The sequence below is a fragment of the Nerophis lumbriciformis genome, linkage group LG05 (genome assembly GCF_033978685.3).
Source record: "Nerophis lumbriciformis linkage group LG05, RoL_Nlum_v2.1, whole genome shotgun sequence".
Lineage (NCBI taxonomy): Eukaryota > Metazoa > Chordata > Actinopteri > Syngnathiformes > Syngnathidae > Nerophis > Nerophis lumbriciformis.
The window spans coordinates 51,810,766-51,835,921 of NC_084552.2; the positions used below are offsets into that span (position 1 = coordinate 51,810,766).

Consider the following 25,156-nt stretch of genomic DNA (forward strand, 5'->3'; position numbering starts at 1 on the left):
AACAAGCTTAAGCTTACCGGTACATGAACTCAACGTCAAATTTGAGGAAGCACATCGCGGTAAGTAACGTTAGTAGATATTTTGGATGTCACCGTAGGCTGATGTTAGCTTCCCTGCTATGAATCACTGTCAAATGTACATCGTGTGGGGACATTTATTAACGCACTGCAGCCTCATATACAGACAGACAGAGACACACTCACAAGCACAGTCAAACACACACAGACCCATGCATAGAAACACCAATCAGAAGTGCACAGTGTGTTCCCAGGTGATTGATTGATTGAAACTTTTATCAGTAGATTGCACAGTTCAGTACATATTCCGTACAATTGACCATTAAATGGTAACACCCGAATAAGTTTTTCAACTTGTTTAAGTAAATCAATTCATGCAGCCCACACCGATCAGTTTATGGTTTGTGTGAAGGCTTACTTGTTATTTTCCTTTGTAATCTCTGCCTACTGAGCCTATGGTGCTGTTAAGTTATTGTGGCTCAATTTGCCATAATTTTTTTTATGTTAATGTATTAATATTTAATATATATTATTGTTTTAGTTGCTTAAGAGATATTCCTGGCTCCGAATTTGCTCATTGCTATTTTTATGTTTTTGTGCATTATTTGTTGCCGTCATCATTAAACGAGTAGGTTACTCATCAGTAGTTTTTTCACAACATACGTTTTATTTTACTCAAGTAAATATTTGGGTGACTACTCCTTACTTTTACTTGAGTAATAAATCTCTAAAGTAACAGTACTCTTACTTGAGTACAATTTCTGGCTACTCTACCCACCTCTGGCCTGTTAACTATCTAACGTTTAAATCCATGAAGGGAAGAAGAAAGTGAATGAATGTTTATAACTGAATATATTTACATATGCATAAACATTTGTTTTCTTTTGTATTCTTTTTTTAATGAATTAAGTAACATTTATGACAACCTTTTTCCAAAACTCAATATAGAATGTGAGATACAACAGGATAATGCATACATTTATCATTTGTTTTCAAAAAGGTTAGAAAAAAGTGGGACCCCAAAAATTTACTGTGGGACCTCATTTTTATGACTTGATGAGGTCCCTGGGACCCCACTTTGAAAATTCCTAGCGCCAACACTGAATGTGCCTATTACTAAGCATGCATGCATAAACTATGCATACAAATTTTTCAAAGTGTGTGTTTCTCTAACATAAGGATTGTGAATGATAGACCAAATTCCAAACAAAGTGCAGTTCCGCTTTAAATCTAAATTTAAAAATTGATATATACAAAAAAGTTATTGTCTAAAAAAGCAAAAAGGTGCCTAGTCTTACGGTTTACTACAATTTTATTTAGCCATGTATAAATCAAGTGGGGAAAAAGTTTAAGAAAATAAAGAATTAGCACGTGCTGTTTTTTTTATGTGATACTACCCTTGCAGCGTTTGCAGTGGCAAGCGTGCAAATAAGTGAGCCAAGCTGTGCAGTGAGGAGGGAGGGATATTTGAATATGTGCATGGCTTGAGGCTTCGTATCATTTATGTCTCCACGCCTGGGAAGTCTGTGTAAAGAATGGAGGAAAAGCTCTAAGGTGGAAAAGAGGGGAAAACATCTCGTAAGACAAACTAAAACAGTCCGTTTGCCGTCGCTTCGATGCCATGAGAATACAACGAGCGACCTGATGAATGAGAATATTCACAGGCATGAAGTGAAAGAGGTGCAGCTAGTTGAGAAAATACCATGTAATGATTGCTCAGCACTATTTATTAAAGAGCAGATGAGATTGTATGAATGCAAACAAGACCAATGTGGAGGCAAGTGGAGGGAAGAAGCAAATCAGACAAATGAAGAGCAGCAGCCAGAGACAATGCCTTCACTCCTAAAATGATGCCACTCGCTGCCATGGCAACACTACGTACTCCACCAGTGTGCGTGCGCAAGCAGAGTGTAACCGTGGAGACACACACACACACACACACACACACACACACATACACACACACACACACACACACACACACACACACACAGAGAAACATACTGCATTAGCCAACAGCTGGTCACCCTGGTGCAGACTTGAGAGGATATGGAAAGGACATGACGCCGTTTTCCTTTCACAACACTAAAGAGCACCTTTGTCCTTTTTCTCAGCATGAACCCTCTTTTTCAGGATGTCTTCTTTTACAATGAAAACAGTAGATGGACAAAGAGCGAAGCAGAGTCAAGAGGGGACCTCTGTCTCCCCCCATTGGCCGCAGAACTCCAGTAAGGAGGGGTTGTTGGGGGTGACGACGCAGTGGGACCATTTAAGACGCCGTACCTTTGGCGGGCCAGCTGTCACTCAGGCCTGCTGCCATGGAAACAGGCCTTGCGCAGTGCAGAGGGGATAATGGGGGCAATGGGCAGATACCATGGCAACACACGCTGTCACTGCAACAGCTCTGATGAAAGCAAATAGGGGCGGGCTCTCCCGCTCATTTAAAGAGACAGGCACCGCTCCTACATGAGTGGATGACGTGTGTTATTCTTTAGTCATGCGAGAGCATCTTGCTTCATTTATCCACCGGAGAAATCCGCGGCAGTGTCCTTGACGAGAAAGAGGGGGCTTGGGGCTGAGGAGGTGGGGGGGTTGACGTGAAGCTTGTTGCCATGACGGCGTGCACCTTTCTGCCTCAGTGGTTGAACATGGCGTACACATGAGCACACATCAGGCTGGAATATGGGGAAAGGGATGAAAAGTGGGTGGGGGTCATGTGTTGTAGTGGGGTGTTAAAGACACAGGCGGCATAAAATGCTCGTTCTGGGCTTGCTGCCATTTTGACACAGGCGGATGTAGTTAATAGCTACCATGGTTAAGAGCAAGAACAATCAATGGTGGGGCTCAACTGTCCATTACAGCGGATGGACACAATGCAAGTTCCTTTCCTACAATTGATCACTACAGTTTAAAGTTGGCAATGAAAGCAATAACATTAAGGATGAATATTATTTAATAACAGAGCACATACTTATTGTATCGTTGTGTAGAAGGTGCAACAAATTGTACGTTTGGGGTTACTCACTCTGAGCCTGCAGCCATATCCCGGTACGAGGCGTCTGCTGTGTCCACCCCTACTGGGATGACTATGCTCATGACGTTCTCTGCTGATCAGTTCTTGTCCTACAGAGTCCAAAGAATGGGAGTCCAAAACACTGAGGCATGCCAGCCACAGCAGTCATTGCAGACATCTAAGTGCATCCACAAGGCCTGGGGACAGAGTTGGGACAATCAGTTAGGGTTTGCCCTACCAACAGAAGACCTTTAAGAACACATTCCCAACAGACAAGGTCTACACATTTGACTTCCATCAGCCACATCGCCTTATCTTGCAATACAGCATGTCACATAAATCATGTCTTTGTTTAAGCAAGCAGCAGGTTTAGACTTTGTGTAAATTATTTTTGTGTTTTGCTGTGGATGTATTTTGTTAAAAAGTTTATACATATATATATATATATATATATATATATATATATATATATATATATATATATATATATTAGGGCTGCAACAACTAATCGATTATCAAAATAGTTGGCGATTAATTTAGTCATCAATTCGTTGGAACTATGCTATGCGCATGCGCGGAGGTTTTTTTTGTTTTACAAACCTTTATTTATAAACTGCAACATTTACAAACAGCTGAGAAACAATAATCAAAATAAGTACAAAAACAGTACAAAGCAGCGGCAGGGCGGCGCTGAGGCTACGTCTCATGAGGTGGCGTAAGCCAGCCAATGATGTGTCATGTACAGCTCACGTGACAACATAGGCTCCTTTGCTGGAAACATTTAAAAAATGGCGCAGGAAAAAAGTACGGATAGTTCAGCGGAGAAACATCTTGAGGTTATTGCTTCAATGGAGAAAAGTGTACGACCTAAGTCGTCAAAAGTGTGGGAACACTTCACTTTAAAGACTTCAAAGAAGAGCGTTTCCTGCAAAATGGTACGGAAGTACAACATTGCTTCAGGAGCACCTGAAAAGGATGTGGATGTATTTTGCTAAAAAGTTTATATACATATATATATATATATATATATATATTAGGGCTGCAACAACTAATCGATGAAATCGATTATCAAAATAGTTGGCGATTAATTTAGTCATCGATCCGTTGGAACTATGCTATGCGCAGAGGTTTTTTTTGTTTTACAAACCTTTATTTATAAACTGCAACATTTACAAACAGCTGAGAAACAATAATCAAAATAAGTACAAAACAGCGGCAGGGCGGCGCTGAGGCTACGTCTCATGAGGTGGCGTAAGCCAGCCAATGATGTGTCATGTACAGCTCACGTGACAACATAGGCTCCTTTGCTGGAAACATTTAAAAAATGGCGCAGGAAAAAAGTACGGATAGTTCAGCGGAGAAACATCTTGAGGTTATTGCTTCAATGGAGAAAAGTGTACGACCTAAGTCGACAAAAGTGTGGGAACACTTCACTTTAAAGACTTCAAAGAAGAGCGTTTCCTGCAAAATGGTACGGAAGTACAACATTGCTTCAGGAGCACCTGAAAAGGAAACATGTTGGAGCCATGGATGAAGGGAAGAACTCACAGTGCGTAACTTTTTAAGTCCATAGTGGCAACAAGCATTCATAAGTTCAGCTTTTTTGTGAGTAACGTTAACGTTATGCCTTTGTTGCAACGCAGGGCTGATAATGTCTCTCCGGCACATCTGACTCCGCTTTGAGAGAGAAAACGCACGGTTACCAATTTTGAAATAAACGTAACGGACAGAAATATCTCAGGTTGGTTTCATAATGGATCAATGTAGCCGGGCCCGATAAAGCTATATAAATATATTTAGATTTGAGTGACGCTTTAGTATAACTAAACGTTATGAAGGTGCTGGAATATTTCATGCTATTATTCAGAGGCAGCCTAAAATGAATCCTTTATTATTCACAACAGAAATGTGTACAGTATCTGATTCAGTTCTGATCTGATGAGTTACATTTCTGTGTTATTATTGGTGTATGCTGCATCCCCAATGTCCAGAACATGGTGCCAGTATGCTGTTTTTTTCCCCAATAAAATACTGGAAAGGATAGAAATGTAGTTTGTCTCTTTTATTCGATTATTAATCGATTAACCTAAGTATTAATCAACTGATTAATCGATTATCAAATTAATCGTTAGTTGCAGCCCTAATATATGTGTATATATATATATATATATGTACACATACATACACATACATACATACATACACACACACACACACAGCTGATGAGGAGCGATTGCTTTACTATTATGTACCATGACGTACTAAAGTAGAATGTTGTTACACATTATATCAGACAATAAGACTGTAAACATGCAATACAGTATGCTGCACTAAACCCACCTCTCCGCTGTGGCTGCACTGTGAGCAAGCTCCCACAGAGGGGAGCAAGAACACATAGCAGCCAGTCGCCATGAAAGGGAGGGAAAAGTGCAACAACACACAGAGACCATTTTTCCCCCCCTCCGTCCCTTGTGTGTCTGGTCTGCTGAAAAACACACAACGCTCACTTTTAAATCCACATACTATAAATGTTGGGGAAGTTTTGTTTGAGCGTTGCAAGTGTTTGCGTTCCTACACAAACAGAAGGTTTGGTAAAACAATGACGTCTTGGGTTGGCTCCGGAGTTAGTCAAGGGCTAGCTGGACATATTGGCAACTGTGAGAGTTTTGTGCGAGTGTATTGTGAACATCCAGACGGGAGCATGTGTGTCAGTGTGGCTGGCCCTGATACAGAGCTCTGTTGATAAGCAGGATTAGCGGGAGGGGACAGATGCCGGCACAAAATAGGCTGGAGGTCACACCTCCGCCTGGTCAGGCATCCTTGGTGACCAGACAAAGGCTCCCATTGCAGCCCATGGGGTGTAAACCTGAAATATTGTACTTATTAGGAAGAAAGACTGGAGTAGTTTGAGGTGTCAGCTGTCAGGCCTAATTCATTGTTTGAAATAACCTAGAGAACAACATGTCAGACTAGACGATCCCCTTCTTTTGCATAATCAGACTCCTAATCTCACATACTTTCTTTCTGTCTGAGGAATGTACTAGAAGGCTGGAAAAGCACCTTAAAGGGGTCAAACACACTCGTCTAAGAGGTGGTCCAATGCAAACATACAGTTAGGGCGGACAAAAGGCAGCTGCGAGAGGGAATTTAAGCATTCCTGACTAAATCAGAGAGCTCAGACTGCCTCCCGAATGCTCCTCCTCTTCCCACTTCCTTTACAGGAATTGTCCGTCACCCCTGAAGAAAAGCAGCCAAGAAAAAAGGAGGAGGGAAAAAAAGGAAAAACACCCCTCTTCCTTTGCCTCGTCACCCCACCCAGTCGGATTTCTTTCCCTCCTCTGTGCACTTCCTAAATAAACCTGAGACTAGTGACGCACAGCAGAGGCAAAAGGGGAGGGATCTCACACACAGTTCCTAATTACAACCACGAGAAAGGGGGAGGGGCCTAGAACAAGTACAGAAATTAACCAAGTCCATCTCCAGTCCACTGTTCACCTTCAAAATTCCAGATAACAAGCTTTGGATTTAAAAGGTATCTGACAGTGTAGCTTCAAAGCCTTGACCCTGTGTGGACTCTGGGTGGCGGGGTTGAGCGCTCTCTTTTACACACACGCACGCACGCACACACACACACACACACACACACACACACACTCTCACAGTGTAACCCAGTCTCTCCTCAGAGTGTAGGGACACAGTGGCGTCATTGTGCAGGAGGGAAGAACTGTCCTTTTAAGACGGCTCCGAAAGGCTGACAGGGAAAACCCACAGACAGATTGGGACCGCTACTATGCCAACAGCTCAGTTTTCATTCTGCTTTTTAGCAGCCGGATTGTGTTTTTTGATAAGAAATAGGGACAGAGGGCAAAAATGAGGAATTCCAACACCCTCCACCCACACCCTTGTCCCATCCCTGCCTTCCAAACAGCAAACAGATGTGCTGAAGTTGACACCATCCCAGTAGGCGGCTGCAGTGACTCAGCTAAGCAGCAAATGAATCAAAAACGTCCATATATACGCAAAGCATGACCCAGATGAAATTTAGGACTGCGTTGCCCACAATGGGACATTGCCCTTCATGAAATTGCTGCACTGATGGCTGCAAGTGCAACCTCGTACATACATCAATGCAAACAGGTTAGGGAGTGTGTGTACATATGACAGAGCGACCACAAAAGCAATTTTTGCGGCCGACAACCAGAACTGTGCATGGACTCTGAAGACCATTTAGGTGTTTGAGAAAAACAATGTGTTGCAGGGTTTGTGACCCCCCCGCGCCCCCACCTAGCACCGAGTGAGCATGAAAGACCGGGGAAACGAGTGGAACTCCTGCAGGCTGGTGGAGATACAAATGGAAAAAAAAGAAAACAAAAGGAGGTCTTAAGCAAAGGACCACATTGCACAAAAACATTGCTTTACAACACCGTAGGTTAAAACTGGGAGTGAAAAGCATCACAAGTTACCACAATGTTACTGAGATAAGGGTGAAGCTCTGTCCCCTTTCAAAACAAATATACATATTTGGGCCTCAATAGGAAAAACACCAAAAACTTCGAACAGGTGTGTACAAGTACTGTTGCCAAGGTGTTTGACAATCATTGTCATGCAGTTGATGTTACATCACCGACATTAATGCTACGACTTGTTTTAAAACGGGAGATACTTTGCCCAAAACCAAGACTGCAACGCAGGTAAAACATGGTCGTCTATGAGGGATATGTTACAGGCCGGCTCGTGCCATAAAAACAGGTCACCTGAGCCCTCGACTCCTTCGCCCAGCTGGGAGTCACGTGACTGCGCCGAGCTAAACAGGAGCAGGGAGCGTTTGTCTCGTGGGTCTCTTGGGGTCTGGGTACCACAGGAGTGAGATCACACGGGGGCGGGGGGCCTGCGGCCATAGCTAGCCCTTAGATGGCAAGCTCTACTGAGAACACCAAAACAAACGCGCAACCATTTTGACTGTGCTGTCAGATACAAAGCAAAAAACAAGACTGCAGTTGGTATATTTGAATTTTCTGTTCAGGTTTGACGTCACCTGCCCTTGTTACTAAAAGAACACAGTCCTCTGTTTCATGTAACAAGTCAGTAAATAGTAATAAACCTCCCAAAAGATGACCCCATTTGCTTTGGCAGAAAAATGATCTATTTATGCTCTTTGTCACAGGGGAAACACAGCCTCAAAGGTTCTGAGGTCTTCATCTTATGGGACAACATTAGCCAAAAAAACATATTTTGAAAGCATTTATTGAAAATAAATCAATTCTGAGCCACAAAAACAGATAATTTAGCATGAATATGCTTCTGTAGCCCTTTAAATAGGGAATCATGCAAATTGGGGCACTAGTGTAGTAACATATAGTCTTGCGACGGCATGCTACAGCATTATCCGTGAACTAGCTTCAATGTCAGCAGCTGAATTGCTTTTGAGTTTGTAATGCACAACGCAATGTGATGGGACTCTAATCTGTACTGACTGAAAAACATGATTATATCAATGATCCACATGTCATGTTTTGTTTGGACACAGCTAGCTTGACAGTCGTAATAACAATCATGAAGTGCTGCATGTATCATGATCAATATTGTAGTGACTCACTTGATGGACAGTTGTCTGTTTGGTCAAGTTGGCTGGGGAAGTTTTTTTCCAGTTGATTTTGGGTAAGCACGCCATTTATGTCTGCATAGATTGCCTCCGAGCTCCACATTTGCAGTGTCAAGTTTTACCCTCTCTTCGTGCTTGCTTTTATCACCACAGTTCATCCTCTGTATATTCAGGTTCAAACAGATAAGGTTGTGAACCCTCATTTGTCCAAAAAGAGTCGTCTTCGTTGTCTGTTACCAAGTCTGCCATGATTAGTAAACACACGTTTGTTTCCTGAAGTAGAAACACACATTTGTTGCCAGAAGTCGGAAGTTTGTTGCTATGGGAACAGAAATAAATGCGCTGAGGAAATAAGTTCAGGTATTGCTTACACTGACCAATATCCAGTAAATGTTGCGCATATTAGATATTGTTACGAATGTGTCGGTTACTACATATTATATATTTCCCTGCAGTGTGTATATAAAACATTGATGAACGGTTTGGAAGTTGTTTTAAAGGGCTTTGAAAGCAACACTGGGGACTCCCATTAGCCGCATCTTGCGATTGTTTTTTTATCATCTTTAGAATCCGAGAAAAAGACGTGTGTTCTTGTCTCTCATGATTGTGAACGACACACACAGACACACACGCACACACACACACACACGCCCCACATGTATATGTATATATATAAAAATTAATGATGAGGCTGCAACTTGTCCAGGGTGTACCCCGCCTTCTGCTCGAATGCAGCTGGGATAGGCTCCAGCCCCCTGACCACGATCCCAGTGCACCTGGGGATACGTTGATTGGCAACACTAAATTGGCCCTAGTGTGTGGCGATGCAATGATTTAGTGTCTGTGCATGCGCTCCAGGTGTGTTCGAGACTGGACAACAGTTTTGCTTCTAACTAAATTTGTAATAGTGCGAAATACTAAGAGATGTTATTTCCTTTTAAAACACTAATGTTAACATTAACTATCCTAGGGTTTATTCTTTTAGTGGAAGTCGGCCACAAGTAAATGTGGACCACCGCCACAAATATGTATGACACTGTCAGATCTCACTCATGGAGGAAATTGTGATGTGTGCGATTGTAGCTCGTCAATCCAAACTAAGTACAGTAGAAGGCATCGTACCTCGACTTCTTCAACACACCTCATATGCACCTGGTCTGCCAGAGAATAGGAAGACATAGCAGGAGAGATCATAAGTGTTTAGCGACTTTGTTGTTATATTTAGCAAGTAGAATTATGCGTTCCATTTATCTCAGGTGTTGGAAGTCACAGCTGAGAATGACATCACAGCCGAGGTATAAACGTTACAGTTACGAAGTCGAAAATCAAGATGTCCACATCAACAAAAGCCATTCTTGCTTGCGTTGTCTGAATATTAACAGTTTCTGGACAAATATACAGTCCTTCAAACATGGTGGATAAAGTGGAAACACACAGATGCAGTAGTATGCATACAAAACATTAAACATTTTAATTTACACAACAGAAACATGACAAAATATATATATATATATATATATATATATATATATATATATATATATATATATATATATAAATAAATATATATATATATATATATATATATATATATATAGTTGGCGTTAGGGCTGGGCGATATATCGAATATACTCGATATATCACAGGTTTGTCTGTGCGATATAGAAAATTACTATATCGTGATATTCGAGTATACGTTCTCACGCAGTTGCTTTTAGCTGCGGGCATTACACTACAGGCTCTTCTCACTCTTTCGTGTCTCTCCTTGTCACAGAGACATAAAACAAGCGCACATTCTTACATACGTCACATACTGTAGCGTCATACGCCCTCGCTGAGCAGAGAGGTAGCAGAATGGGTAACATTAGCTGTGATGCTAGCGGAGAGGGGCGAGTGGTAATACGAGAGAAAGAAGGTGCGAATCTGGTAACAAATGAAGGAAGAATTAATTCCCAAGAAAAACAGCACGGGCGTCCATCGTCTGGCGGTGGTTTGGCTTCAAGCGGGAAGACGTCGAACAAGTATGCGGCAAAAGCGTTGTTACAAAAAGTAGCACCTACTGCTAATTTGTAGCATCATTTGAAAAGTCACCCGCTAGAGAATGAAGAGTGCTTGAAACTCGGCATGTCAACATCTCCGTTCGGTGCCATACCCACAAAATGCCCAAGCAACCATTCCCAGATCAACACCGTATGAAAAAATTAGTCAACAACAGAATTTAATAACGTCCGCAGTAACCTACCACATAGCGAAGGACATACACTATTTGATTTCCTTTTATGCAGCTTATTTTTATTTGACAGTTATTGAAATATCTTGTGACATCATGCACAAAAGTGCACTTTATTTGTTTTAAACTATGTAGTGGCGTTCTGTACAAAAAGTGCACTTTAATTTAGTGTTGTTTTGATATGTCATCTTAGTGACATCATGCACAAAAGTGCACTAATAGCTTGTTTTAAAATGTCTCTGACAATCTTGCACTTTCTGTTTTGAAATTATATGAATGTTTGTGCCACTGCTTACTAACTGTTTAATAAATACAGTTTTGGTAAATTGACTTAATTGTGGTTTCCCTCTCTGCATGAAAGTTTAAAATTACCATATATTAATGCAGTATGAACGAGAATGTTTTAATGTAGACACATATAATCATCATACTGTTGTGATTATATGCATCAAGTGTTAATTTAAGGCTAAGGCAAAATATCAAGATATATATTGTCTATCGTGACATGGCTTAAAAATATCGAGATATTAATAAAAGGCCATATCGCCCAGCCCTAGTTGGCGTTAGGAATTTTCAAAGTCAAGTCATAAAAATGGGGTCCCACAGTAATTTTTTGGAGTCCCACTTTTTTGTAACCGTTTTGAAAAGAAATGATAAATGTATGCATTATCCCGTTATATCTCACATTCTATATTGTGTTTTGGAAAAAGGTTGTTATAAACATAATTCATTAAAAAAATAATACAAAAAAACCCCAAATGTTTATGCATATGTAAATGTATTCAGTTATAAACATTCATTCACTTTCTTCTTTCCTTCATGGATCTAAACTTTACCGCTGCCGGTATTTTTTTCTATATTTTCATTTACCGGTAATAAGTTGCAGGTGTATTTATTTCAGTATAAAAGTGTAAAATGTTTTTTGCTTCGGTCATGAAATTATGATAATCGTGTGCCAGGGCATACATACATTATTTATTTAACGTTTAAATCAACTTCAGATCTATTATTCAATTCAAGGTTGTATTTTTATTTGTTTTCTGCCCTTTTCGTCAAACAAAACTATGTATTTTTATGGAAAACACAAAATATGCAAAATCTTCCACAAAAAAATATTTTTAAAGTGTAATATTTGATGTGAAGTACTCATAGCCTTGGATAGGTCAATAATTCATAAAAACATTGATTTTGATTCAATATTATGTTTTGAGCAATAACAGTTTTAAAGAAAAAAACAACTTTGTTTTATTAGTCAACATTGCAAATGTTTCTAAATTACATTTCACCTGTAAGCTTTTTTATTCCACTTTTGTTAAGTTTTTGTTTAAAAATAATAGTATTTTTAGATTGTGCCGTGGGCTTTTAAAACATTAGCTTCGGGCCGCAAATAGCCCCCGGGCCACACTTTTGACACGCCTGCTATAGATAATAAAAAATAAATCTGATCTATGGATAAAAAGCAGAGCCTGGCGACGCATGCATGTTTATTATAACCCACAATCAGCATCTCTGCTTCAGTAAACAATGGTGGTGATGACGTCACTGTCAGCGATGCAAGCGACACTTGCTAACTTGTCAGCCTTCTCCAAGAGACTCCTTTTGAACACTCCTCGCACATTAACACTTCAAAAGGCACACATTTCCCCCGTTTGTTGACCTGCAAAGTATGTTTTTGGGGTGGAGGAGTATTGTCGGGTGCTGGTTAGCTTGAAGCTAACAGCTAGCGTGTCTCCATCCTCGAACGATGTCGATCCAGCGGGAGATAAAAGTAAAGTTTCCATGGACTCAAAGACTAAAACAACTCATTTACTGGAGACATGGCACAGGATGAAGTTAAAAAGCTTGACTTTACATTCACCTTAGTATTTACCATGAAGTTTTTCTTTTGACAGTCCCTCGCTGTAAAGTTGTCCAACTGCAAATTAAGGCAGTATTTTTGATTGATAAAACTTTTGGCGAATCAAAATTAAAGAAACTGTGCCAGAAAGTTCATTACTTTGAAGACGACCAATAAAAACGCAATCAACGGAAATGGAAATTTGACCCCGCAGATATAACCTAAACAAAACACAGGCGAAAATCGATTAAAAAAAACAAGCCAACAAGTTTTGACCCGGAGAAGGCAGGATCGGTAAAAAAATTTTAAATCTTCGCGGACTTCCGGAAATGTGCGTCTTTTCTGATTTCAATGGGTAAAAAGACACAAAAAGTGACTTAGTGTATATATATATATATATATATATATATATATATATATATACATACATATATATATATACACATTATATATATATATATACACTGTATGTATGTGTGTGTATATATATATATATATATATATATATATATATATATACACACACTAACCCCGTTTCCTTATTTTTGGAAATTGTGTTAGATGTAAATATAAAGGGAACGGCGTGGCGAAGTTGGTAGAGTGGCCGTGTCAGCAATCGGAGGGTTGCTGGTCACTGGGGTTCAATCCCCACCTTCTACCATCCTAGTCACGTCCGTTGTGTCCTTGGGCAAGACACTTCACCCCTTGCTCCTGATGGCTGCTGGTTAGCGCCTTGCATGGCAGCTCCCGCCATCAGTGTGTGAATGTGTGTGTGAATGGGTGAATGTGGATATACTGTCAAAGCGCTTTGAGTACCTTGAAGGTAGAAAAGCGCTATACAAGTATAACCCATTTACCATTTAATACAATGATTTGCAAATCCTTTTCAACCCATATTCAATTGAATGCACTACAAAGACAAGATATTTGATATTCAAACTCATAAACTTTTTTTTTTTTGCAAATAATAATTAACTTAGATTTTCATGGCTGCAACACGTGCCAAAGTAGTTGGGAAAGGGCATGTTCACCACTGTGTTACATCACTTTTTCTTTTAACAAAACTCAATAAACGATTGGGAACTGAGGAAACTAATTGTTGAAGCTTTGAAAGTGGAATTCTTTCCCATTCTTGTTTTATGTAAAGCTTCAGTCGTTCAACAGTCCGGAGTCTCCGCTGTCGTATTTTACGCTTCATAATGCGCCACACATTTTCGATGGGAGACAGGTCTGGACTGCAGACGGGCCAGGAAAGTACCCGCACTCTTTTTTTACGAAGCCACGCTGTTGTAACACGTGCTGAATGTGGCTTGGCATTGTCTTGCTGAAATAAGCAGGGGCGTCCATGAAAAAGACGGCGCTTAGATAGCAGCATATGTTGTTCCAAAACCTGTATGTACCTTTCAGCATTAATGGTGCCTTCACAGATGTATAAGTTACCCATGCGTTGGGCAATAATGCACCCCCATACCATCACAGATGCTGGCTTTTAAACTTTGCGTCAGTCTGGATGGTTCGCTTCCCCTTTGGTCCGGATGACACGATATCGAATATTTCCAAAAACAATTTGAAATGTGGACTCGTCAGACCACAGAACACTTTTCCACTTTGCATCAGTCCATCTTAGATGATCTCGGGCCCAGAGAAGCCGGCGGCGTTTCTGGATGTTGTTGATGAATGGCTTTCGCTTTGCATAGTAGAGCTTTAACTTGCACTTACAGATGTAGCGACGAACTGTATTTCGTGACAGTGGTTTTCTGAAGTGTTCCTGAGCCCATGTGGTGATATCCTTTAGAGATTGATGTCGGTTTTTGATACAGTGCCGTCTGAGGGATCGAAGGTCACGGTCATTCAATGTTGGTTTCCGGCCATGCCGCTTACGTGGAGGGATTTCTCCAGATTCTCTGAACCTTTTGATGATATTATGGACCGTAGATGTTGAAATCCCTAAATTTCTTGCAATTGCACTTTGAGAAATGTTGTTCTTAAACTGTTTGACTATTTGCTCACGCAGTTGTGGACAAAGGGGTGTACCTCGCCCCATCCTTTCTTGAGAAAGACTGAGCATTTTTTGGGAAGCTGTTTTTATACCCAATCATGGCACCCACCTGTTCCCAATTAGCCTGCACACCTGTGGGATGTTCCAAATAAGTGTTTGATGAGCATTCCTCAACTTTATCAGTATTTATTGCCACCTTTCCCAACTTCTTTGTCACATGTTGCTGGCATCAAATTCTAAAGTTAATGATTATTTGCAAAAAAAAAATGTTTATCAGTTTGAACATCAAATATGTTATCTTTGTAGCATATTCACCTGAATATGGTTTGAAAATGATTTGCAAATCATTGTATTCCGTTTATATTTACATCTAACACAATTTTCCCAACTCATATGGAAACGGGGTTTGTGTGTATATATATACACATACACACACACACACACAAACACACAAACACAAATAAATAATGGCATCAGATTCAGGCCACATCAGGAGGTAGTCCTGAATCAAATGGGACTGCAGAATAAATGCAACCTGAATGTGATTTTTTTCGTCAGTTTTGAGCAAGCTACGTCACTCGTGCGCAGTCGCCACCAGAAATGGATATTTCCTCTAGGGCTGCAACAACTAATCAATTAAATCGGTTGAAATGGTGTACCCCGCCTTCCGCCTGATTGTAGCTGAGATAGGCTCCAGCGCCCCTGCGACCCGAAGGGATTAACCGGTAGAAAATGGATGGATGGAAAATCGATTATAAAAATAGTTGGCGATTAATTTAGTCATCGATTCGTTGGATCTTTCCTATGCGCATGCGCAGAGGCTACTTTTTTTATATATATATATTTTTTTAATAAACTTTTATTTATAAACTGCAACATTTACAAACAGCTGAGAAACAATAATCAAAATAAGTATGGTACCAGTATGCTGTTTTTTTTTCAATAAAATACTAAAAAGGATAGAAATGTAGTTTGTCTCTTTTATCCGATTATTAATCGATTAATCGAAGTAATAATCGACAGATTAATCAATTATCAAATTAGTTGTTAGTTGCAGCCCTAATTTCACCACAACATCCAGTTTCAGTTTTTATTAAAGAGAACCGAATATTTGGTGCATCATTTGTCAATAGTGCGCAAATAATAGGCTATATGTAATATATATTTTGGTTCAAAAGGAATAGCGATTGTTGAAAGACCGGAATTGACACTGTACCGCATTTTTCTTACATGTGAGTTGAAAAATAAAGCTCACGTAGATCCAAGCTGATGTCCGTGTCTCCTCTACTTAACAGCCATAAAAGATTATGATTCTCCCTGATATATCACCAAAATAAAAACATAAAAATTGCAAATTGAAACGCAATTTCTTGAGAGAAAAATCGCAATTAGGTGTTTTTTCAAAATTGTGCAGCCCTAATCTTATTCTTTAAGGATAAATATTAACATTATTATTATTATGTGTGAAACTGCAATGTCTTGATTTTGGTGAGGTTTGCTCACAGCCATTTATGAAATGTTAATAATAATGTGCATAATAATTTGTTTCAATGTTTCGATGTTTGGCATTGATTTTCTCAATTATGGTTTTCGGCGAATAATTTAAATTTTGGTGCTTCCCTAATATACGTCCAACAATACAACCTTTACAACAATTCAGTGCAACAAAAACTAATCAGAAGTAGGGCAGCAACGATTAGTCAACAAAAACATTTGTCGGGTGACTTTGGGTCACTCGCAAAAACATTGCCAGTGATAAAATGTAATGTGTGAGGATGTTTCCTCTTATTCTTGTTAAAAACATGAATAATTTTCTCATTTTGCAAAGCAGACCTTGTTTTTATGGCAGTACATCTATGATACGCGAGCATTTAAAGCGGAGACATGATGTCGGACATTTGGAGGGAAGATGCAAACACGGCTTCGTAAAGAGTGTTAGCTTCTACCTTGCTAGCTAACAAGAGTGAGACGAAGTTTCATCCATCCATTTTCTACCGCTGGTCCCGTTCGGGGTTGTGTGGAAAAATAACTTAACTATCGCGCACACAGGTATCATTAGATTAAACATACAATCTATTAAATAGTAGGGCTGCAACTAACGATTAATTTGATGATCGATTAATCTGTCGATTATTACTTCGATTAATGATTGGATAAAAGAGACAAACTACATTTCTATCCTTTCCAGTATTTTATTGAAAAAAACAGCATACTGGCATCATTCTTATTTTGATTATTGTTTCTCAGCTCTTTGTACATGTTGCAGTTTATAAATACAGGTTTATAAACTTTTTTTTTTTTAAATAAAAAAAAAATATTTAAAAAAATAAATTAAATAATAATAATTGCCTCTGCGCATGCGCATAGCATAGATCCAACGAATCGATGGCTAAATTAATCGCCAACTATTTTTATAAACAATTAATCGATTAGTTGTTGCAGCCCTATTAAATAGCCAACATTTTAAGATTTAATAAAACATAATTCAACACTGAGTCTATTTGAGTGCTACAACTGCCAAGAGCTAATTAATAGTCAATATACCAGTGTGCAGCTTTTTAAACATCACAAAATGCTTTTCTTTTTGAGGAAGTTAGATTTGGTTTGCATAACTGTTTTGTTTTAATACATAAACAAAATTAATTGCTTTTGTAGGACTTTGCCTTTCCTTTCCTTTTTCAAGGAACAACATTTTAATAATCATTTAATTTTTTGTAACAGCTGAATGAGCAGCACAGTTACAGTATAAATACATATTTATGAATGAATTAGTCATCTTTATTGTTCGTAAGCAGACACTCCAAAATAACTTAAGCTGCATTTAGAAGTCGATGGAAAATTTAGAGTAATTAAATATGTGTACGCTTTATTATCCGATTAGTTAATTAATCGTTAAAATAATCATTGACTAATCGACTATCAAAATAAACCTTAGTTGCAGTCCTAATCAGAAGTTCTAACAGCAGATATTACAGGAGCATCTATTATTGTTTACACAAAGGAGCAGCCATCTTTGGAGTGGTGAGTACTCTCCAACTTTCAGAGGCATTCCAGATGACACTTCCGACCAGGAAATAGGAATTACAGAGTTCCCAGTTGGGGTTGTCAAAACTATCAATACTTTGATACCAAGTCGATATCAACATGCAAAAATGTAATCAATACTATCTTTTTTCAGATTCGTTAGTATTGAATACTTAGCAACACTTCTTCCTTTGCGAGTCGTATCAATTATTGGCGCGTGAGCACTGAGTTAGTGCAGAAGAAGAATACCTGCTGTCTTAAAATAATTAGCCAGTGTTGGCCATATGTTTATACATTTGTGGAAGCCCGTCACGAATGTGGATTTGCCGCTTCCAGTTCGCACCTACGTTATCAAAGATATGATGACGTAATTTTGGCGGTATGCATCGTACACTTCACACCACATCTAATACACACCTTCTCCAGAGAAAGACGTTGCAGAGGAGATCAGTGTTGACATTTTATCGGTACGCTTTAAAAGTGAATGCCATTATTGCTATAGTGTACATGGCTGTACTGTACCCGCGGTAAAGTAAGAGAGCACAACAAACCGGATTAAAATGGATCGTACCCTATTCCAAAGGCTCGCTACCTCAAAAAAATAAGCTCAATTGGTGGAATTGGTCTATATGAGCACATCCAATGGACAAGAGATTTATGTAAGCTGCCGCCATTGTCGAAGCCAAACTTGTATATATGTCGTCAACGGATTCAAATATTATAAAGAATTTAGGGCTCATTGTCCTCCATTCAAATTGCGCATAATTTACGGATTTCATCTCTTATGTGTTCGATATAGAGTGAGGGTGCCCAACCTCATTTCATTAACATGTTTCCCTGAAAAAATAAGCCCATTATTACTTTTAAATACTTTGATCACTACGATATATTTACTCAAAAATAATATTTATTTTTGTGCTTGCCCATGACTAAAAGTAAACATAGCATGCTTTTCCCCAAAATACTGTATGTTGTTTGTAGCCCGCAGCGGGCAAGCTTAGCTAACGCTACCCGCCTGCTAACTGCTACGTGTGAAACTGAATAAAACATGCTTTGATGCAAACTCACCAGTCTGAAAATGCAGTGAACACGCCAACATGTACCAGGTGATGCCGGTAAAAGTTATGTTTGATTGTCTCACGGCTGCTATCCAGGCTATTCGTCGTCTATTTATTAGCTTTATAACCCGACTTCCTTCGGCTTTGCTTTCACGCTGGAAATAAAAAAAAATGTCCCCAAATACTTTTTTCCTAAAGCGATCAAGACCACGATTGTGGCAGTAAATGATGTTGGACGTTTGTGCTATATTTTGAACTTGCTACAAAAAACTTTGGCACAGTCTTGTAATTAGCCAGCCATCCAACCATCCATTTATTAACCGCTTGTCCCTTTCTGGGTCGCGGCGGGTGCTGGAGCCTATCTCAGCTGCACTCGGGCGGAAAGCGGGGTACACCCTGGACAAGTTGCTACCTCATCGCAGGGCCAACACAGATAGACAGACAACATTCACACACACTAGGGCCAATTTAGTGTTGCCAATCAACCTATCCCCAGGTGCCTGTCTTTGGAGGTGGGAGGAAGACCTGGAGGGAACCCACGCAGTCACAGGGAAAACATGCAAACTCCACACAGAAATATCCTGAGCCCAGGATCGAACCCAGGACCTTTCTATTGTAATTAGCCATGTAAATAAGATATTCAGAGTCCAGCAAGACCCACAATCAATCAATCAATCAATGTTTATTTATATAGCCCTAAATCACAAGTGTCTCAAAGGGCTGCACAAGCCACAACGACATCCTCGGTTCAGAGCCCACATAAAGGCAAGGAAAAACTCACAACCCAGTGGGCTGTCAATATGAATGACTATGAGAAACCTTGGAGAGGACCGCAGATGTGGGAGATCCCACCCTCTAGGTGAGACCGGATGCAATGGACGTCGAGTGGGTCTAGCATAATATTGTGAAAGTTCAGTCCATAGTGGATCTGACATAACAATGCAATGCATTTTCACGTCACTTTCAAGCCCTATTTCCAGTGCAAATGAAACACAGCATTAGACCGCCCCCAACCACGCATAGATTTCAGTTCTGTGGGGGAAACACAGCTAGACCTTGGAGTGTTGTTATATGGTTTCTGTTTAAAATTATGCCTCTTTTCTTTTATCTCTTGATCCCGTCTCATCTTTTTGCATTTAATGCTCTTCTTACATCGGTTGTCACACCACAAGCACAACATACTTGGACTGTTGCCCTGCCTTTAAGAGTAAGTTGGGAAAAAATGGATGCTGTAGTATTTCGCGCAGACAGAAGGTGTGAGTACTCCGCTTGACAAGCAGCAACAGCAGCATACGTCATGCCATTCATCGACTTTTTCTAACGGCATCTTTGACTGACACCGTGACAAAATAATCGAATATACATTTTTAAAGGCGCTGGTAAAAAAATGAATACAATCTGGTGCAGTTGCTTCCTGGGGAGTGTGTCGGCGCTGCAGTGAAGGCTGCCGGTAGGGGTGTGGAGGCGACAACGTTGCTTATTATGTTGCCACAACGGGCTGGCTGAGGACGCCATTTTCCTGGCGCTTTTTTTCCCGAGGACGGTCGTTGTAAGCTCCGCGGAGGAAGAAAATGCCCCCCCAATTGAGAATGCATTTAATCGCCTATCTCCTCACACGTTCGAATTCTAAGTATCAGCCGTTCGACGCAGTCTCCCAACCATGTTGTTTTTTTGCTCTGTGTGTCGAACGCGAAGCAAGCTAATGGGCTAGCAATTATGTGGGCCACTTGGCTTCGGATGTAAACATTTGCAGCACTTTTGGGACGAGCCGACCACGACAAATCTTCGACATTTTCTAAATTGTGACGTTAATCAGTCAAGATGTATTCACGCCGACACGCCACTGAAGGTCAAAACAGCGGCTAAACTCACGGCTAATGGAATAATACGCAATGAGTGCTAGCTAGCTAGGCTAAGATAGCGGCGACAATGAAAAGTGGACTGTTGGGATCGTTATCAACAGGAAAAGGTCGCGTTAGTGTTTGTATACAAACACTTGTATTAAACACGCTTGGGTGCTTATAAACACGTATATTTAAACATTGGGGATCGAGGAGGCATTACATAGTATGACAGGGGCGTCCCCTCCCCCATGCTTGCAGCATTCTCTCGTTCCCCATTAAATTACATTTTACGTGCGCCGTTTTACACCGTACACGACAAAAAAACATTGCTCAAGCTGTTTTATTCTGTAAATGTTGTTTTTTGTGTGTCATGTGTGCTTGTGCAAAGAAAATAAATATCATCAGGAGCGTAAGTAAGATCACTGCGCAATGTAGCCAAGCATTCAAGCAGCTGCTCTTTGCTTTGCAACTTGGGACTCCACATAGTTTGTTTACATGAACGCACGAAGGGTTTATTGTTCTGTTGGCAATTTCAGCTTGAACGGAAATCGGTCGCCCTGAACAGGATGAGAGACTCGCGTCGACTCATTTTAAGTTTGCAACGCAGATTTCGGGTGTTTTTTTTGCAAGGCAATGCACACAGTTGTCTAAACTCCGTCTTTCTTGCATTTGCAAGTCGCTCCGTACAAATAGTGCGTAATGTTTTGATTATGATTTAGGATGAATAGAGTAAGGGGTGCGTATTGTGGCCCGCAGCGATGACTGTGTCAAACGACGACTGCTGTCATATTTTAGCAGCACTAACATGATATCTACATTCAAGTCGAGTTCAGCATTGGTTGCATTTTGACATTAACCGCAATTATATGCGTTCCTTCTCACAGTGAAGTTCAGTGTTGTGGAAGTGTAATGCAAAGCCCCTCTCAATGCACGCATGTACATTATAACAACGCTATAGCTTTGAATGACGTTTAATGTTTTGCCATTACGTTTGTTTCAAGCTAATAGCATGTGCTAACTAGCGCTCGTTTGCTCAGCCAACTTGACACATTAGAAGCTTACGTCACTTCCAATCCACCCCCAAACAAGTATTCATAATGTGAGTTAAAAGGAAGCAATGACCACCAAAAAGACCCAGAAAAAATGAGTGTTGTGTGGTGCTTGCGTGTAAGCTAACACTCAGCTGATACAACTAGCGAGCATCAGCATGATGTGCCAGCTAAAGTAAAGCCAACAATAGCCTTCCAGCTCCGGTTTATGCTAGCCCTGTAATAACAAAATAGCGCACTTTACCTACCGTCTAATGCCCACGTCCAGTGGTAGCGAATAAGGGTCCAGGGAGAGACCCTCGCTCTCCACACAGCTTCCACAACCAAAACAATACTTGTGTCCACACACTGCGGATCACTAGCGAAGCTCTTCTAAAACGTTTACATTTGCCCGCTCCTCAGAGATAGTCCTCTTCCCCAAGTCCAAAACCCCCGCCTCCAGTGCTGCACAGGGTTGGCGCCGGGATCGAGAGGGGAACCGTTGAGGGAAAAAAAACTATACGCCGATCAAGAGCGACTTTTAGAAATTAGATCCCCTCAAAAGCAGTCTCTTTTCCCTTTGCAAAAATGGCGGCCCTGCCAGGACTGCCGAGACTCCGCCTCCCCCCGCGTACCCCCCTCCCTTCCCATCAGTTACACGGGGGCGCCGCCCCCAGAAGCTGCGGGGCTTCACGGTCCGTTTCACAGGGGCGCCGTGCCCGATGCGCGGTCACGAGCGTGTTCCCTGTACTCGGCTGCCATTACTGTTTTGTCCATTGACATGAATTAAACCGGTTGGGTCCTGAATTTTTGTGTAAAGTTAAACCGATTATGTTTTTCAAACCAATGAATGCCAAATAAAGGAGCTGTTTGCCCAAAGTCAAACAGTTTTAAACAAAAATATAACTAGTTGCTTATATTACCATGTGTGGTTTAACAGAACATATATGCCTATATTGTTCACAATTACCAGTTATATTAAATGCAAATTGGCTCATCCTGTCCACATCCTGTAATATAATGAGGCGGTATAGCTAAATTCAATCCCCGCTTCCGCCATCATAGTCACTGCCGTTGTGTCCTTGGGCAAGACACTTTACCCACACTGGTTTAAATGTAACTTAGATATTGGGTTTCACTATGTAAAGCACTTTGAGTCACTAGAGAAAAAGTGCTATATAAATATAATTCACTTCACTAATGGTAGAATATACATTCAACAGTGGCTCGTCAAATCACTATCATCATACAGCTATATATATATATATATATATATATATATATATATATATATATATATATATATATATATATATATATATATATATATATATATAAGCTGTATTTTGTATATATATATATATATATATATATATATATATATATATATATATATATATATATATATAAGCTGTATGAGGGTTAGTCAACTGCAAGCATGCTAACTTTTTTAGCAAATTTTACACTTTTTTAAAGTTAATTTTCGCACCCGTACACCTCAAAGAACGGGTGTCCAAAGCACGGCCCAGTGGCCATTTGCGGCCTGTAGCTAATTTTTTAACGGTCTGCAGCACAATTGTTAGCATTCTAATATTAGCATGCTAGCTTTTTTGCTATTTTGGTACTTAATGCATGCTAACATTAGTATGCTATCATTTAAAAACATTTTTTTCAGGTACAAACTTCAGAGTAATATATTGTGGTACTTGACTCATGTTACATTTAACAGTTTAAAATGCTAATATTACCATGCCAGATTTTTTTTTTTACCTAATCTAGCAGGTGTACACTTTAGTGTCATATATTTTGGTATTTTACAAAAGCTTACTGTAAGCATGCTATTTTTAGCATAGTAGCTTTTTTTTTTAGCTACCGGTAATTTTGTTCATTTTTATGTTACTTCATGCCATAAGGCCAGCGTGCTAACTTATAGCATTTCAGTTCGGCTTTGGCCTTTCAACATTCACAGGGATTTTCTATCAAACTTGCATTTTCTAGTTCTTGAAAAAAATCTATATATTGTAATCGTTTTTAAGGTGAAAAATACCAAAAGGGCCCCTGCATCCTTTGCTTTGTAAATGTGTGGCCCTCAGTGGAAAACATTTGGGCACGCCTGCCTTAGAGTGTTATAACTTAGTTTGTGACACATACTGTTATCATGCAAACGTTAGCATGCAAATTTTTATTTCCAATTTTGCAACCATTTACCCCAGAGTCATGTAATGCTATATATGCAAAACAGTTAACATGCTAACATTAGCGTGCTAACTTTTTTTTAGCCAATTTTGCCGCTGTACACCTTAGAGTTGTATACAGTAACTAAGTTTGTGACATATACTAACTTTTTTACGCCAATTTTGCCGCCGTACACCTCCGAGTTAAAAGCACCTCATGCAGGGATGCCCAAAGTGTGGCCCTTGGGTCATTTGCAGCCCGAAGCTTGTTGTTTCTTGGCCTATGGCAATACTCTAACAATAGAAGAACAGGATCGACACACATGCAAAAGCGCAACAAAACCAAACATTTTTAAGCATATAAATAATTTCCAAAATGTAAAACACAAAATACCCATAAAACAAATGCAACAGGAAAATGCTGCAAATCCCAAAAACGTTGCAGCATTCAAAACTAATGTAAAAAGAAAAATGCTGCAATGCCAAAAACACACTTCATGGGAGAAATGCTGCAAGGTCCCGGAACAAACAATAAATTAGCCAGCCAGGCTAATCTGTTGTTTTGTAATACTGTAATTACCGCGTCCAACTGTCCCAGAAGGACATAAAGAAAAAATATACTTAAACTCAGAACATTTATCTCATGCAGTTGTTTTGCAGCATGTTCCCATTGTTTTTGTTTTTATGGTGGATTAATCCAGTGTATTAAGTGTCACAAGGATGTTTTTAATTGGCATCATGGGGTCGAAATGAAGAGCAGTATTAAAAGTCCAAAGCAGGAGGACAACTCAGCTCTTGAGTAAAAATATGTTATATTAAATGGATGCTTGAAATATAGAACCTATCCTTAATATATTGAACACACATGTGTATAAATTGCAGACACACGTCCACTGTGTGAATGGTCAACATTATGCTAAATTGCTATGATACTACTTGATATTTGAACTAAACTGGCTGCAATCCGAGTTGCTTGGTGCACAATTTTAGATGTGTCGTATACACCGTGTGAATTATTCTGCAACAAACCTGTCTTTCTGTGCAGCATGTGTAGAATTCCCTTTGACATCATCTGTTCGGGGAGGATGTCCTCATCTTGTCCATGCAGTCCTCCTTCCCCCCACCATAAGGCGCAGCTTCTGGCGCACGCGCACTGGCGCTCCAACGACGCATCGGGTTTTTTGTGTGTCGAGCTTGCAGCAGCAGCAAGCAAGCCGCCTTTGCATGCAACCCTTTTGCACAAAGTTGGCCGAGGAGCGCCTTAAAAGTCGGGTATTTCCTTCCACTCGGCATCACCTGCAAGGAGGACACATCGAGACATCTTTATTTG

General features: G+C 40.1%; 1 protein-coding gene across 1 annotated transcript in view; it reads right to left on the reverse strand.

Annotated features, from left to right (window-relative positions):
• kmt2e (lysine (K)-specific methyltransferase 2E) overlaps positions 1-22,268 on the reverse strand; it is a 39,431-nt gene extending 17,163 nt beyond the window's left edge. Inside the window, 2 exon segments of the mRNA XM_061959590.1 lie at positions 3,043-3,227; positions 21,922-22,268. Coding sequence (XP_061815574.1) covers positions 3,043-3,113 — 71 coding nt within the window. The 5' untranslated portion in view covers positions 3,114-3,227; positions 21,922-22,268.
• Positions 22,269-25,156: the final 2,888 nt, after the last annotated feature.